At 36.9% G+C, this 15,335-nt stretch overlaps 1 protein-coding gene across 3 annotated transcripts in view; it reads right to left on the bottom strand.

Annotated features, from left to right (window-relative positions):
- The window catches only part of LOC121731590 (ecdysone-inducible protein E75), a 107,703-nt gene that overhangs the window by 29,489 nt on the left and 62,879 nt on the right, over positions 1-15,335 (bottom strand). Inside the window, exon 1 of one of the 3 annotated variants that reach the window (XM_042121085.1) lies at positions 10,131-10,211. The exons of the other annotated variants lie outside the window; for them this stretch is intronic. Coding sequence (XP_041977019.1) covers positions 10,131-10,167 — 37 coding nt within the window. The 5' untranslated portion in view covers positions 10,168-10,211. Of the gene's footprint in view, positions 1-10,130; positions 10,212-15,335 lie in introns of those variants that run through there. 3 annotated transcript variants of the gene reach the window in all.

Genomic DNA, 15,335 nt, shown 5'->3' on the forward strand with positions numbered 1-15,335 from the left:
CGAGTTCTTTAACCCCATAGCCTACCTGCAGTTCCTGCGACCGAGGCGGCCGGCCGTTGTCCCTGCTCTATCGGCCACGTCACTTATTAGGTCGTTCTATGTAACGACAGCATCGTACTGATGCAACTGGTTTCTTATATAACATTCCTTTTATTTTTATTCTTTGTTTAAATTTTTACTCGAACGCAATATGTATGTTTGTTTTTTTGCGTGTATGTTTGTTGTTTTGTCAATTTTGCTTATTCAACTTTTAGTTTTCGACAATATCGGATTTATTGGTCCAAAAATTTGTACCAAAACAAACGTGGAATGAAAATCATTTGAAAAGTTTGGGCAAAATGATAGGTAACGTGTATTACAGCCGTCTAAAACTTTTTTTAAATTATCACGTATCTACGACAGCTGTCTGAGTGACAGCGTGAACTGATGACAGGTCAGTCGTGTTTATTAATTTCACATTCGGCCTTGTGCAGCCGAATTAGTTCTCTTCGGTGAGTTTGAAAGAAAATTGTCAGTCCCTGAATTAATTTCGCGAAATTTTTATGTTGACGCATGCGCCGATGATATAACCGGCGTACATTCTGGTCACGTTGGGCCTGACCACTCTGACGCATGTCAACTATAATCTAGGATTTAAAAATTCGCAGCAGGTGTGCGAGGGGGGAGAGAGGGGGCGGTACTGCGCGGGGGGAGGGCTGGACTGGTTTCCGTTGTTTCGCAATAACACGGGTTCAATGACGCCTCCGCAGTAGTAATTGTTGGTGTGTCACGGCATACCTCAGCCCCTTCACTCGGCCGTGTGTACGGGCCTTTATGATCCGCTAGCTTTTATGGTTACCGAGAACGCAAGATTTCGGTAGAGGATAATTGGAGCTTAAGATGATAATATTTTAAATATCGATCATGTAAATATTTTCTTAAAAGGTGTATTTCAATTTTTGTGAATTACCTGCCATGCGGACTTCATGCGATCGAAACATGCGGATTATTAAGAAAGTGCACAGAAGAATAACCGAGAAAGGAAAAAAGTAATCTAAAGCCCAGCAAGGTTTGAATGGACTAATACGCACCATGAATGTTTAATATTACTCTATATATATACGGATATTAAATATTTTTCGTACAAATGTTTGGATTGTTCCAGAACCGGCGATATGACTTGACCCACTAAAGTGATAGCGATGAAAGTAAATGAACTAGCTCCAATAAATAATTCATACCCGAAATAAATGATAATATTGTTTTGATATTGACCTCGATCGTAGTTGGAATATTTCCATTCGCTTATCATAATCTTTTCGTCACCTCATCTTTGGATCTGGTGACAAACAGGAAGGACAATATTTTCTGTACGTACTTGTGAAAAAAGTACTCATGTTGTTTTTTTTGTACTCTATTTAGAAAGTACCATTTAGTGCCTTTTTAAAAATGTAATTACATATTAATGTGGCAGGCCGACAAACCGTCACAGTCAGTTGGCCTATTGTCTACATATTCAAAGTACCTACACACATACCTTTTTTTAAATAGTTACGTATTCACCCAATTTGGTTTCGAATTTAAATATTTTACATATCACGCGCTCTATGCGTGATTGTTTTCTGGACCTGTGGCTCTAAAACTCACTGTAGAGACCTTAGGCCGGTATAAATAGTCAGTACTTAAGATGCGACGATTACGATGATTGGTCCAAATTTGAACAGCCAACCAATCACAGAGCCTTAACCGTATCTTGAGACCGAGATGCATCTTGAGTACTGACTATTTATACCGGCCTTAAAGTATTTTATGTCACCTTTGTATATTATAACAATTACAATATTGTTTAAAATTGGCCATGATTGAAACAGAATATACCGGCTAAGATACTACGAAGTGCCTAAATTACTACATAATATTATTATCTACCATCACCCTCTAAGGATAGAAAAAGAAAAAAGAGATAATAGTTGTGACATACATATATCAACATTTAATACACGTTCACTTAGAACTCCAGAAAAACTTATGGAACTAGAAATAGCAATAAAAGAAATTAAATGGCATATAATAGGAGTGTGTGAGATAAGACGACAAGGAGAAGGAATAGAAGATTATGGAAGTTATATATTATATTATAAAGGAGAAACACCAGGGCAATATGGGGTAGGTTTTTTAATAAAAAAGGAACTTACTGACAGAATAGAAGAAATAAGAGGTATATCGGAAAGATTAGCAATCCTCAATATTAAACTTCCTGTACACAATAGCTATGATGAAGGGTTCAGGTTTATTCACCAACTGAAGCAAACAAAAAAGAAGACAATGAAAAAATAGATACCTTTTATCAACAATTACAGAATACTGTGGACACCGCCCACAAAAATATTATATTAATAGGAGATTTTAATGGACAAGTTGGGAAAAGTAACAAAGATGAAGAGTATACAGTAGGAAAATACGGATTTGGCAGCAGAAGCAAAAACGGAGAAAGATTGGTGAAGTTTTGCATGGAAAATAAACTTACCATACTTAATAATTATTACCAAAAGAAAATTAACAAGAAGTGGACATGGACTTCACCAAGCGGATTATACAGGAATGAAATTGATTTTATTATAACAAACAAACCGAAATATTTAAAAAATTCTCTTACCTACACAATTTAAATTTTAACTCAGACCACAAGATGATTCGCGCAACTATAAAAGGAAAATATAATAGAAAGAGCCGAAGGTAACAAAAAAAATACTGTCCCCATATTGAACGTTACAAATGAAAATGAGATAAGACTGAAGCTGAAAGACTCTCTGGATAGTCAAGGAATAAACGAAAGGGTCTACCCAATTCAAGAGGCTTACAGCATATTTGTGGAAAACTATATCCCATGCACATTCAAACCATAAAGATACACTATCTACCGAAACACTCACTCTACTAAAAGAAAGGAAAATACTTTTACATAAACAGAAAAACAAAAATATTCGCAGAGAGATTGCAGAAATAAGCAAGAAAATCAATAAAAATATAAAAAACGATGGGAAAAAAAGAAGAACAAACACACTTAAATTATATATAGAAAAAACCAGAGGGCTGAAGAAAGCCTTTAAAAAATTAGAAACTAAAAAGAATTGGATGACAAGTATGAAGAACAAACATGGAACATATACAAATAGTAGACACCAAATGTTAAGCATTGCTACAGATTTTTATAAAGAACTGTACAAAAGCAAAACCGATACAGAAAACGAAAATTATAGTGATATTTATGATGTTGATGCTGCGGAACTGGAACCTGTACCACATATATTAAAAGAAGAAACAGAAAGAGCTATAATGTCTCAAAAGTTGAGAAAAGCTCCCGGCCCAGATGGAATACTAATGAGCTTCTTAGAATATCAATGCCAGTCATTACGTCCACACTGACTGAGCTGTTTAATGAAATAGTTGAAAGAGAAGTAATCCCAGAAGATTGGACGACGTCAACAATTATTCTTTTGCACAAAAAAGGAGACAAAGGAGACATTAATAACTACCGGCCAGTTAGTTTGATGTCCAATATATATAAAATATTTTCAAAAATACTTCTAAGTCGTCTTACGAATAGTCTGGACGAAAATCAGCCAAAGGAACAAGCGGGTTTCAGAAGCAACTTTTCGACTACTGATCACATACACGTCCTACGACAAATACTGCAAAAATACGGGGAATATAACAAAACCTACTGGCTGGGCTTTGTGGACTATAATAAAGCATTTGATTCTTTAGAACACCAATACATTTGGAAATCACTTCGGCAACAAGGAGTCCACATAAAATACATTCGTCTATTGAAAATCATTTATAATAGTCCTAAGGCACAAATAAAACTAGATAAAGCTGGAGAGGAGTTTTCAATTGAAAGAAGCGTCCACCAAGGGGATCCTATCTCACCGAAATTATTCTCAGCAGTGCTGGAGACAATCTTCAGAAGACTGGATTGGGATAATTACGGAATTAATGTGAACGGAGAGAAATTAAGTCACTTAAGATTCGCAGACGACCTTGTACTATTCTCAGAATGCCCTAAGACCTTGAAAAAGAAAGAAGTTGTATTAACAACAACTGTCAGACGAAAGCGCGAAGGATGGTCTAACCATGAACTTCGCCAAAACAAAGATAATGAGTAATTCTCCAACAAAAGACGATATCACAATTAATAATCAGCGAGTAGAATACGTAGATGAATATATTTATCTGGGCCAACTAGTATCACCAATAGACAATATGCAGAAGGAAATCGAAAGGCGAAAAACAAATACTTGGAAGAGATTTTGGTCGTTGAGCGAAATAATGAAAAAAAAGGAAGTGCCAATGTCAGACAAACGAAAAGTTTATAATGCTTGTATCCTACTGTGTCTAACATATGGATGTCAGTCTTGGGCCCTAACTGATCAACTGCAAAATAAAGTAAATATTTGCCAGAATGGAATAGAGAGAAGCGTACTGGGTATAAAAAGAAAAGACAGAGAGAAATTAAAGATTATTAAAGAAAAGACAAAGTTTAAAAAAGTACAATCGACATGTAGAGAATTAAAATGGCGTTGGACAGGACACATGCTAAGAGAGAAAAGAGAGAAATGGACAAGAATTGTGACGGAATGGTACCCTAGAGAAAGTACTGGAAGCAGGGGAAGACCGACTAAAAGGTGGGAAGACGACCTGAAAGAAGTAGCTGGACCAGGATGGCTACGCATAGCTAAAAACAGAGAGGAATGGAAAGCCTTAGAGGAGGCCTTTGTCGAAAGACAAGCTGTTGGGAGAAAGAAAAATATTAATTTATAATTTAAAGTATAGTAATAAGTGTATGTTAAAAAATAGTATATAAATGAACTTAGTAAGTATTATATTTTATGTAGTGTAGTTAGTAAACACAGCAATAAAGGCTATTTTTATTTTTTATTTTATTTATTTATTATAATTTTTATAAAATATTTTCGCTAACACTTACCAAACAATAAAACACGCAATTAAAATGCTACGTCGCTATCCAAAATACCGAATAGCCGCGATAAAATTCGCAAAAGTGGTTTTATGGCTAGCGAAATTCGCATAAGTTGTTTACCTCGTAATTAAAATAATTACTTTTCATTTTCATTGGCACATAATTTTTAAATATATTCGAATTACCAAATATTATAGAATGTTTTAGCGGAGCGACCGACTCCGCGTTCCATTTGATGTTAAAACAATTAAACCCCTGAAAATAGGAGGCATTTTGAGCGTTTTGATCTTTTATAACATCAAATGGAACCCCGCGTTCCATTTGTTTTAATAATATCGATGTTCGGTTCTTAATTCAAAATGAAAAATGTAATGAGATTCTTCATTCAAAAATAGAATATGTAATGTAATAGGATAGTTAGTTTCGCGGCGATGACCTCCGTCAGCGAGCGTCGACCCAGCGGCCAGCCTCGCGGCGGCCTCGCCGGGATAGCTATTGGCTATAGCTGTCAACGGCCATGCGACACTCCATACTGGTTACACGACTAGCTAAATCTAAGTCATCTTTTATTACATACAGGCATGATATATCTAGCAAATTATATCATCTTGTGATGTAAGCAAAGATGCAGCTAAATTCCTAGTTCGCTAGTTACTTTCTTGCATTCCCAGCAAAATTCCGAACATCATATTCGAAAGTAATCGAAACCGTATCCTTAGTACCGAATATTAATAATGTATTTCGGTGGCGGAGAGTGCGAAGTGTCGTAAGCAATTTCGTGGTCGTTGACTTCGAACGTTCGAGTACATCTCTCCGCAGTTACGTAACCGCGAGAAAGTTGACATGCTCACCCGCCTTAGAGAATTCTATTGGACTCGTTTACGAGTGGGTGATCTTCTAAATACCTCGGTTTTGTTATCTCATGCTAGTAACTGGGAATATGTCGGTTCTAGTCGTTATACATAAACTGAATTTATCCAGCTTAATTCTACACTAGCTGTTTGACCGAGCTTTGCTCAGCTAGTGTGATAAAACACGAATAAAATCACATTTTATCACTAGTGTGATAAAACACGAATAAAATTACATTTTCTAAAAATGATTCCAAGCTAGATCGATTTATCGCCCCTGAAACCCCCTATATATTAAATTTTGACATAAGGCGATTATGTCACTTCCATACAATTTGGTCGTCGATTCTATAACGAAGCGATAACGAAAAAATCTTGGCTAAATGGCCAGTAGTGTTTACAGCGGCGTAACATATTTCGACGACAAAAAGTAGTCAACAAATGTCATTGTCAGGCTTATCTTCGTTTTTATAATATAATTGTGGGTCAACGTACCGTGAGCTTATCTGAGCCCCACTATCGCGGGCTATGTAGTATGTATGTCACTGATAATGGCACCGAAACTGTCACGTTCGCCTTATTAGTCGCTGAGACGTTGGTTTTGGTTATTTAGGAAACTTTAACCGCGGGTCTACTCAGTAAATAGGTAGAGTTTGTTTTGAACTTACTAGTAAAATAGTTTGAACCATTTAACATAACATTTCAATGAGACTTATACTTTGAAAGAAACTGAAAAAGATTAAACGTGACAATTTTAAGAAACAATTAGCGAAACAAAGGTAACTAGTTAAAAATAAAGTAAACGTGTTATCTTAACCGTCGATCATAAGCCCGATAGGTCGTTAGGGAAGGGCATCGCCCTAGCACGGCCGACATGTGCTGCGTCAAATCACTCCACAGTCCACACCAGCACACACTGTTACACCACACGACTATTACCATACATATTGACTTAATAAGACCTTAACTCACTAAAGGGTCAGCGACACGCGCCTCTTACCTATTATTTGCAGTTTTTCGAGTCAAGGACGCGATTTACGTCAGTGATGGCTGATAAAGCAGTAGCACAGAATTATTACTCCTTTACTGTGAAAAATATGCATATTCAATTCACTCGGCATGCTCGTTCCTAAAATACATTTAAAGTTCGTTCACACCGACATAAAAAGGAAAAATAAAATTATACGTTCGCTTGCACTCTTTGTTGTTTACTCATAACAATCTTATTAACCCACATTAGAACGTAGTTAGAAAAATAATATTTCTTTGAATTTATTTCTTTCAGGTTTCATGTTCAATCCTACTTCTATGAATATTATAATATCAAGTTTTTAAAATGAGTTTCAACTTTTACATTTTGTGTTGTAACTTGTATGTTATTTTTGGTTTTTTTTTTTCATAAGATGTGTTCCATGAAAAATTTGTCCATGATTTAATAAAAAAATATTGGTTTAATTATTTCATTTCATGTGAGCTACTAAAATAATTATTATATATTATAAAAAATTCTAAGAGACAATATTTTACTGACGTATAACCTTCTACCTCGGGATGGTTGGCGCTCATTGGGGGAGGCCTACGTTCAGCAGTGGACGGCAATAGGCTGATGATGATGAACCTTCTACCTCATTGGAATCATCGATATAATGGAGGTAAAGACGGTATAGTCGCGACTTGCAAAGAATGAACGAACTTGCAAAGAATGAATGAACTCTACCTATGTCACTTCATTATCCGGAATGAGTAATAAAGTGAGTTTAATTCGCAGTAGTTTTAGTTGGAGAAGAGAGATTTTAAATCAACTTTCTAAAGACTTTTGAAGTCTATTCTAGTGAAGCTACTGCGAAATGTGAGTCTAGGAAGGCTGAGTTAGGTGGTACGAAAATGCTCATCAATTCAGGACGTGTCGCCCGATCCTATCGCCCGCGCCGCGGCCGCGCGGGGCCCGCACAGGATTGTTCTAGACCAGACCTGTACAGTTAACTAACGGCATTAACCGTTTCCGCGTTCACGCATTCGCCGCGCATTATTATTATTTACTCATATTTGTTTTGATAATCTCATATACCCGCCCGTTATTCCCGTCTCCAACTAAAATAGGATGGCGTGTGCGATATGCGGCGCGGTCGGGGCTGGCAAAGTTGGAGAGTTTCTTCATGACGTAGAAGGATGTCGAGGAAAAAATATGTCGCGGTTGGCAGCCCTAGGCAGGGCGATTTCCGCGGCACAGTTAGCCGATATAGGGGAGTCGCACGCACCGGGGCACGGGCAACGACCGGGGGAACTTGTGCCTACATCCGCGCCCGCCGCCCGCGCCGCCGCCGCCGCGCCGTGCACTAGCGCTGTGAACTCCAGCCACGAGCTCGCGGTATCAATAACCCGATCGTAATTAAGCTTAATTAGAGCATGCTCCCACTAGCTTCAAGAAATCCGAGTGATTAATTAGTTGGCTAGTTAAATTGAGATTTGCTTTTTGTATTAGTCCAACGCTCAGTGCACAAGATTTAAATAATGAAGAGAGTTTTTTAATTTGACTTTTTAAAACATCAAACTTTGCTGCTTAAACTCCTTTATAGTTTGTATGTATGTTTGATAATTTATGGTTTGTTTATATTAAAATAATAAAAAATAGGGGTTGAATTTACTAGCCCTGCGCTTTAAACGAAGTAAAATAATTCATAATTACAGTTATTCAAGTTAGTCATAAGCCACCGTAATTACTTTACAACAACTTGTAAGTTGTAAGCTACGAATAATAAAACTAGTTGTAAGTAACCACTTAATAATCTGACATAATAAAAAAAACGTGGTTTCATAAATTTCAAAGTGAATATCACTTCCAGCTAACAGCGACATAAACCGTCACAGTATCATGACCACGATACTCGAACGAAGATAACATTTCAATTTCCCTTTGCGGCGTGCCCTTTGACGGAAGACGGAGAAAGGGCCGTGGAAATTGTCTGCATTACGACATCGCGATGCACCGAACTGAAATTAGCTGGCGACGATGGAAATGGAAAATCGCGATGCGCTAGGCGGGCGAGCGCGGGGGTGCAGCGCGGCGCGGCGGTGCGGGGAGAGGGGGGCGGCGTGCACTGGCCTATATGCAGTGCGACGACACGCGGCCGGGAGCGATGCACTCTAAGTACATAGTACTAGACGCACACTCGCACACCTATTTTTTGCCGCCGACGTAGAGTCTTTACAATTTCTTTCAAAGGAGCCCTCGTGGAGATTGAAACCGTCCTGTGCAACACGTCGCCTTTATATTTAAGAAATTTACACTTGAAAGCTTAAGACTATGGACCTCACTTTAATGAGCCATCCTCCTGTGCCGTTTACCCGGTACGCGGTTTTTAGAGTTTATCCTAATGAAGACATAGCTGAACATGATATACTTAATTGTTAAGGAATGTGGATCGAGAGCTCGTGAGAGATTTAATAACAATCTAATCCTTTTTAGAATTGCATTATTTGGTCCCATTTTTGTGCCATCAGAATTTTTTTGATAGTTAGATCGATGTACTTAGATAATTTGCCCGGCTTATACGGTTAAGTCCATCGATAGACTATTATGGACAACTTTGACATAACCCTTCCAAGTAACGTAGATCTACAATTGATTTCTCTGGTACATGGTATTGGACGTAAGACGAAATTTCTAGAGGAACACTTCCTAACTATTTCTAAAATACACGACCTAAAACTGTCACAAGTAACTAATGAGTACCTAAGAAACGGTACGCTAAAAACAATACGTACGTAGAAGTTTGCAGTTCGCAGGAAGTATCGCATATCGGGCGGATCATATTCGTAACGATGAACTATATTATGCAGTTCATAGACTCGCGGAGGATATGCATGAAAGTGGAACGGATGTGCAATATGCAATATGCATGGCGGGGTGGCCGCAGGTTAGCACGGCCTTTTCCTTTCCAGCGCTGCCCAAACTCGAAAGTTGTTGCGTAACGCTTGTTAGTCTGAATTGTTGAAAGTTATGTGTGATGTATTTATACATTTTATGGTCGGATTGAAAAACATAATTGATGTAAGAAATAACGCTAGAGAAATTCGGAAATAACCATATACGTTAATAGCCACCGCACTTACTAAAAATATATTCAACGAGCTATTTTTAGTACGCAATCACAAGTTTTAAACTTAAACGACATCCATTCCCACAAACGAGATTCGTAACAAAATCAAATAAACATGCATATAAACTAGTTCTCTCTCTTATCTCATTTATGCAATGTCAAACAAAAACAACAACTGAAGTTACATAACTGAGTGTTTACAAATTTCCGACTTACCTGGTCGGTCAGGTGGTAGCATATCGTAAGCCTGCATGATGACGGTGAATGAATGAGGTTATAACCGGCGCGGGTTGCTGGCGAGGGCGGTTTGGCGCGAAACCGGCCGGCCGGCCCCGCGCGCCTGCGCCGTGCGCCGTGACGTCAGCAACCCCCTACACCTACAATACTCCTACACTAATTAATAATAATGAGTGCACTCCTGTGCCTCTATAAATCTTTATTGCGTTTCCCCGGAATAAGAAGGGTAACTATGTTAAGGGGTTGGAAAGGCCACTGACTCTACAATTTGTAGCGCTTTACACGTAACGTATTATTTCCGAATTGAAAGGGCTTAAAGATTTATATTTCAAATCTGTGGTACTAAAACGATTGTTATTTAAAATTATAGTGCACACGTAATAGAAAATAATACCTACACATGACAGCGCATGGTCTAAACAACACCTATAGCGAATTCAAAAACCGTCCACTCGAGTAACAAAAAATATAAAAATAGCTATTGTGATGATGAGTTATGAGTTATGATGGCATCGTCGTGATAGCAGCGGGTTCGAGCGAGTTCACGGTCACCCGCCCCACCGCCCTCACCGCGCCCCACTCCCCCACTCGCCCCATTCCCCCACTCGCCCCGTCGCCCCACCGCCCCACCGCCCGCTGCTCTATCACGTAATATTGTTAATATTGTTATAAATATTTGATACCATCAATTATTATGTATTGGGATTTTCTATTATCTGTTTTGATTAAATTTTCGCGTACAAAGGATGTCATTGAAATTGGAAATTGCTAGCCTAATTGAAACTGGTATATTGATAAATTGAGAAAATTATAGTTTTTATCGCTGCAAAATGTCAATTCAGCATGGTAGCAAAAAATATTATTATACACATCAAATCGAATCTCCACAGTCCACTTGATAACTCTATATTCTATTGTTATTTAAATAATAAATGTAAATATACTTTTTGACTTTAAATAATAATCGGTTCAGCTGTTTGAATTATAAATTAAACAATTTTTTACTTTAAATCGTCATGATATAAATAATATACAAAGAAAAATGAAAGACTCGAACGATTAGAACCCTGCTCTACAAAGTAACATTGAATAGACCAACTAGTGACATCTATGCTAGGACGGGGACCGCGTCTACTCGACGCTAGATGGCGCTTTAACTGATCTCGCGCTCCAATAAAAATATTCAACTTCTCAATACGAGAAATGATACTAAAATAAATAAAATTTTATTTATATATGAGATAAATATTATAATTATGAATTAATAATCATAATATTTATCTCTGAAAATGTTATTATGTAACAATAAAATATTTAATATCATTGCTTGAACAATGTTAATTCTCTTTGTTGGGAGAACAATAAAAGTTAATTTTAATTTTAATTTTACGACTGGTATTTCATTTATTTCGACTAATATTAGCATAAAATGTTTACGGAGGTCGTTGACTTGTAAGGGGTGAAGCGATAACCGTAATCTTTAAAAGGTGTCCTGAAAGGCTGTGGATGAACAATAAGGCACAGTTGACCCTCCGACCGGGGAGGGCAGGCGAGGGTCGGGGAGGGGAGGGGGGAGGTCTGAGGTCGTCGACCCGCTCCCTAACCTACTGACGATATTTGGAGCACCGCATCTGGGTCACGCTGACTCAAGCACACTCAATCATCAACCTCACTTCGCTGTAATCGTACAAATTACCTACACGTAAAAGCCATTTTATTTTAATTAATCGAATACGTGTCAATTTTTAATGGCAAACGTAACAAAGAAAAATTAACCTTTAGTTAATATAATAATATACGACGAAATCATTATATATAAAGGTATATCACTAATATAAAACAATTAATAAATCTATATAAATACAATTAATAAATTCGAAAAGTGTTCCGTCTGTTATCCCTTCACGCTTAAACGATTTTAGTCAGTATTTAATGCAGGTACCAATATCCCGGGAGAGGACTTTTATTACGAAAAAATGTACGGTTCCCCCTGCAATAACAAATTACTCAGCAATCTAGTATTTAAATACGTAAACAAAATAAAAAGATATGGCTAATTTTAGAACCGTGAATTTGAAAGCGGCTTTGTCACGCGTTGATGTCGTTTCATTGTTGCAACAATTAAAACTTTCTTTCATTTCTACAACTCTAGTACAAAAAAATTTGCTCAAAATATAATGTATTATAAGCGAGTGTATTCTTAACAGTTTCATTCGTTATTTATTATTATCTAGAGTCTAATTTTTTTGTCATTTTATAATCACATAATTTTTGTCTGAATGAAATTATTTGCGACACGAATTTTTAAACTAACGGGCGCAATATTTCTAACAAATCGGAGAAATAATTCGACTACAATAATTATGTATACACCATCGATAATAATGAGAACAAATTCGCGCGTTAGTAGAACGGATTACAAACATGGTTGCATAAAAAATGAGGCAATGGTGATTCTACTCAAAGACGCGCCACTCGGTTGCCTAGGTAACCGGGTTACGAGGAAAATATAGAAATAATAAAGTTACAATTCATCAGATAAGGTCAGTGGGCGAGTGCTAAGTGGATTGGTAACAGTTGGGCCACAAGTCACAACCCTCTTCTAGTAACCGACTTCCAAGAAGGAGGTTATACAACCAGTCCTTGGTTGCACGAGATGTGATATTGTTTTCAACATCTAAAGAACTATCTAAATGAGTTTATGAAATTGTTTATTGGAAGAGTAGTATTATATTATTAAATATTTTTAAAAAATCTGTTAGCATCTGCCTAATTAGTAAAGATAAAATTAATGTGTGATTAAAATTGTGTACTATTCACATAAAAAAATTGAATTATGAATGCAGTCTTGTTCTAAATGATCTAAAAAATAAGCCAATACGTAATTTTTTGTCGGACAGCGTCAAATTAGGGTTTTTCATTGTTGCAGTGCAATAATCATCTATCCTAAGACGTTAAAGTTTTACAAAGCCCTGTCCAATATGCTACGAAAATGACTTGACAACATACAGAATATTCATCTTTTTATTATTTACAAGATAAACGTGTGATATAAATCAGCTTTGTCATTATCAGGCTGATGATGATTGTGGAGGACTCGCGCTACATCCAGGCGCAAGTTATTCATGAAATGTTGAAGTGACGCTGTTGTGTTGCAACTATCAATGGGTTTTTTCCGCTTAGTGTGCCTGGCCGAGAGGTCCGCGCTCTGCACAGTATGACTCGGGTGACTATATGTTATTTTATTTGCGGGACATGTGCAAAAATAATATATTTTTATTATTTTAAATATTATTTCCTTTGTAGGTAGTAACTTATAGTACGTTAGTACGTTTTAAAACTAAGAATTGGACTAAGTTCGTAGAACGATACTAAACTTTTTAAATGTTTTATTATGTATAATTACGTTTTGAAACAATGCATTTGACTAAACTACGAGGGGCGTTCAATGTATTCTCGGTATCAGGGTGATTAAGTAACTATAACATCATCAATATCATCAAGTAATGACATTATTTGAAGGTATAAGTACAAAAATTCGAACATTTATCTTCACTAGTTATTTAGAAATCTCAAGTTTAACACAGCAAGAATGACTGACGCGACAATGTTGACGAAAATCGAGCTCCGCGCAGTGATTAAATTCCTTATAAATCTGGGGAAAAATGAAAAAGTGATTTACGAAGAATTGGTAGCAGTTTACCAAGACTCTGCTCCTTCATTATCTACATTTCAAAAGTAGTCAAGTGAGTTTAAAAAAGGTAGTTAAAGCATTGAAGACGACCCCCGTGTGGGCGGGCCCGTGAGTGCCACTACAGAAGTTACCTTAAAAAAAAAACACCAAAAAAGATCAGAATATAACTGCATCGTCATTAGCGAATATATTTTCACAAGCAATCAAAGAAAAAAGTCACGGGAAATTGAGCGCAGGGGTGTCGCTTCTTCACGAAAACGCACCAGTTCAGACTGCGCGAGTTGCCAAGGCTGCTGTGCGAGCATGCGGGTTCGAAGAAATCAACCATCCTCCCTACAGTCCAGAGCTGGCTTTTAGCAATTATTTTTTGTTTCCAAATTTAAAAAAAGATCTTCGTGAAAAGCGTTTTTCCGATGACGAAGAGCTCAAAGCGCATTTTTCGGACAAGTATAAGAATATTTTATATCCAAAAGTTAATTTATAGAACTAATAAGTGTATTGAGCTTCTGGGTGACTACAGAAAAAAATAAAATTATTTTAGAATTTTCCGCCTTTTCCTTCATACCTATACCGAGAATACATTGAACGCCCCTCGTAAGTTCCTAGCGTTCTAGGACTAAACTTTTTTATGTTTAATTGCATATTTTGGATAGCATTAAAATAAAACCAACGGAATTTTTTGCGCATTCGATAGGTATTTCACGTTAATGAACGAAAAAAAAATACTAACTTATGTGGTCAACACCAATAATTGATAAAATATTGTTTGTATTGATGGTACATAATTCATAAAAAGATTGAGATAAACTGCAATAAGCAGATTGCACATTTTATATTTCATTCTAGTTAACTTCTGACTACAATTTAAGATTCTAAATTGTACAAACGAATCAAGATACTAACAGCCTATACACTAAAGAAACTTGACATGTTGTACAAACAAAATAATAAAAAGACTTGTCCCAATAAGTTTATCAACATGGTCACAGCTCGTATGACGCGAGCGCAAATCGGATTGAGGTCAGGGCGGCGCGGGCGTCGACCTGTGCCGTGTAGCCTCGCGCCCGCTCACTCCGCAACCCCTCTAACCCCTCTACCCCTCCTAACCCCTCGACACCCCTCCTAACTTCTCGTGCTATCCTGCCTAAGGACAATGGGAGAATTACGCTTATAAACATTTGATTAGCATTGTAATGAATAATGATCATTATAATACTTATATAATATTATAATGATATAGTTATGACTTATGACTTTCGTCTTTCGTGCAATTATAATGCAGCTATTGCATAGCAACGATTTTGTTTTAATTGTTTAATTCGTTTTAGTTGGAAATAAAATTACTTATATTTTATAGTGTAAATTTTTTATATTTCATTGAACGAATTTGTATGAAAAACAGCTCAAGATGTCTTCATCAATTTGTTTTGATACTCCATTTGCATACGAGTACAAGACGCCAACCCTTATGCAAAACAACTTTCACTGGG

This window comes from Aricia agestis, chromosome 11, assembly GCF_905147365.1.
Source record: "Aricia agestis chromosome 11, ilAriAges1.1, whole genome shotgun sequence".
In the NCBI taxonomy this organism is placed as follows: domain Eukaryota; kingdom Metazoa; phylum Arthropoda; class Insecta; order Lepidoptera; family Lycaenidae; genus Aricia; species Aricia agestis.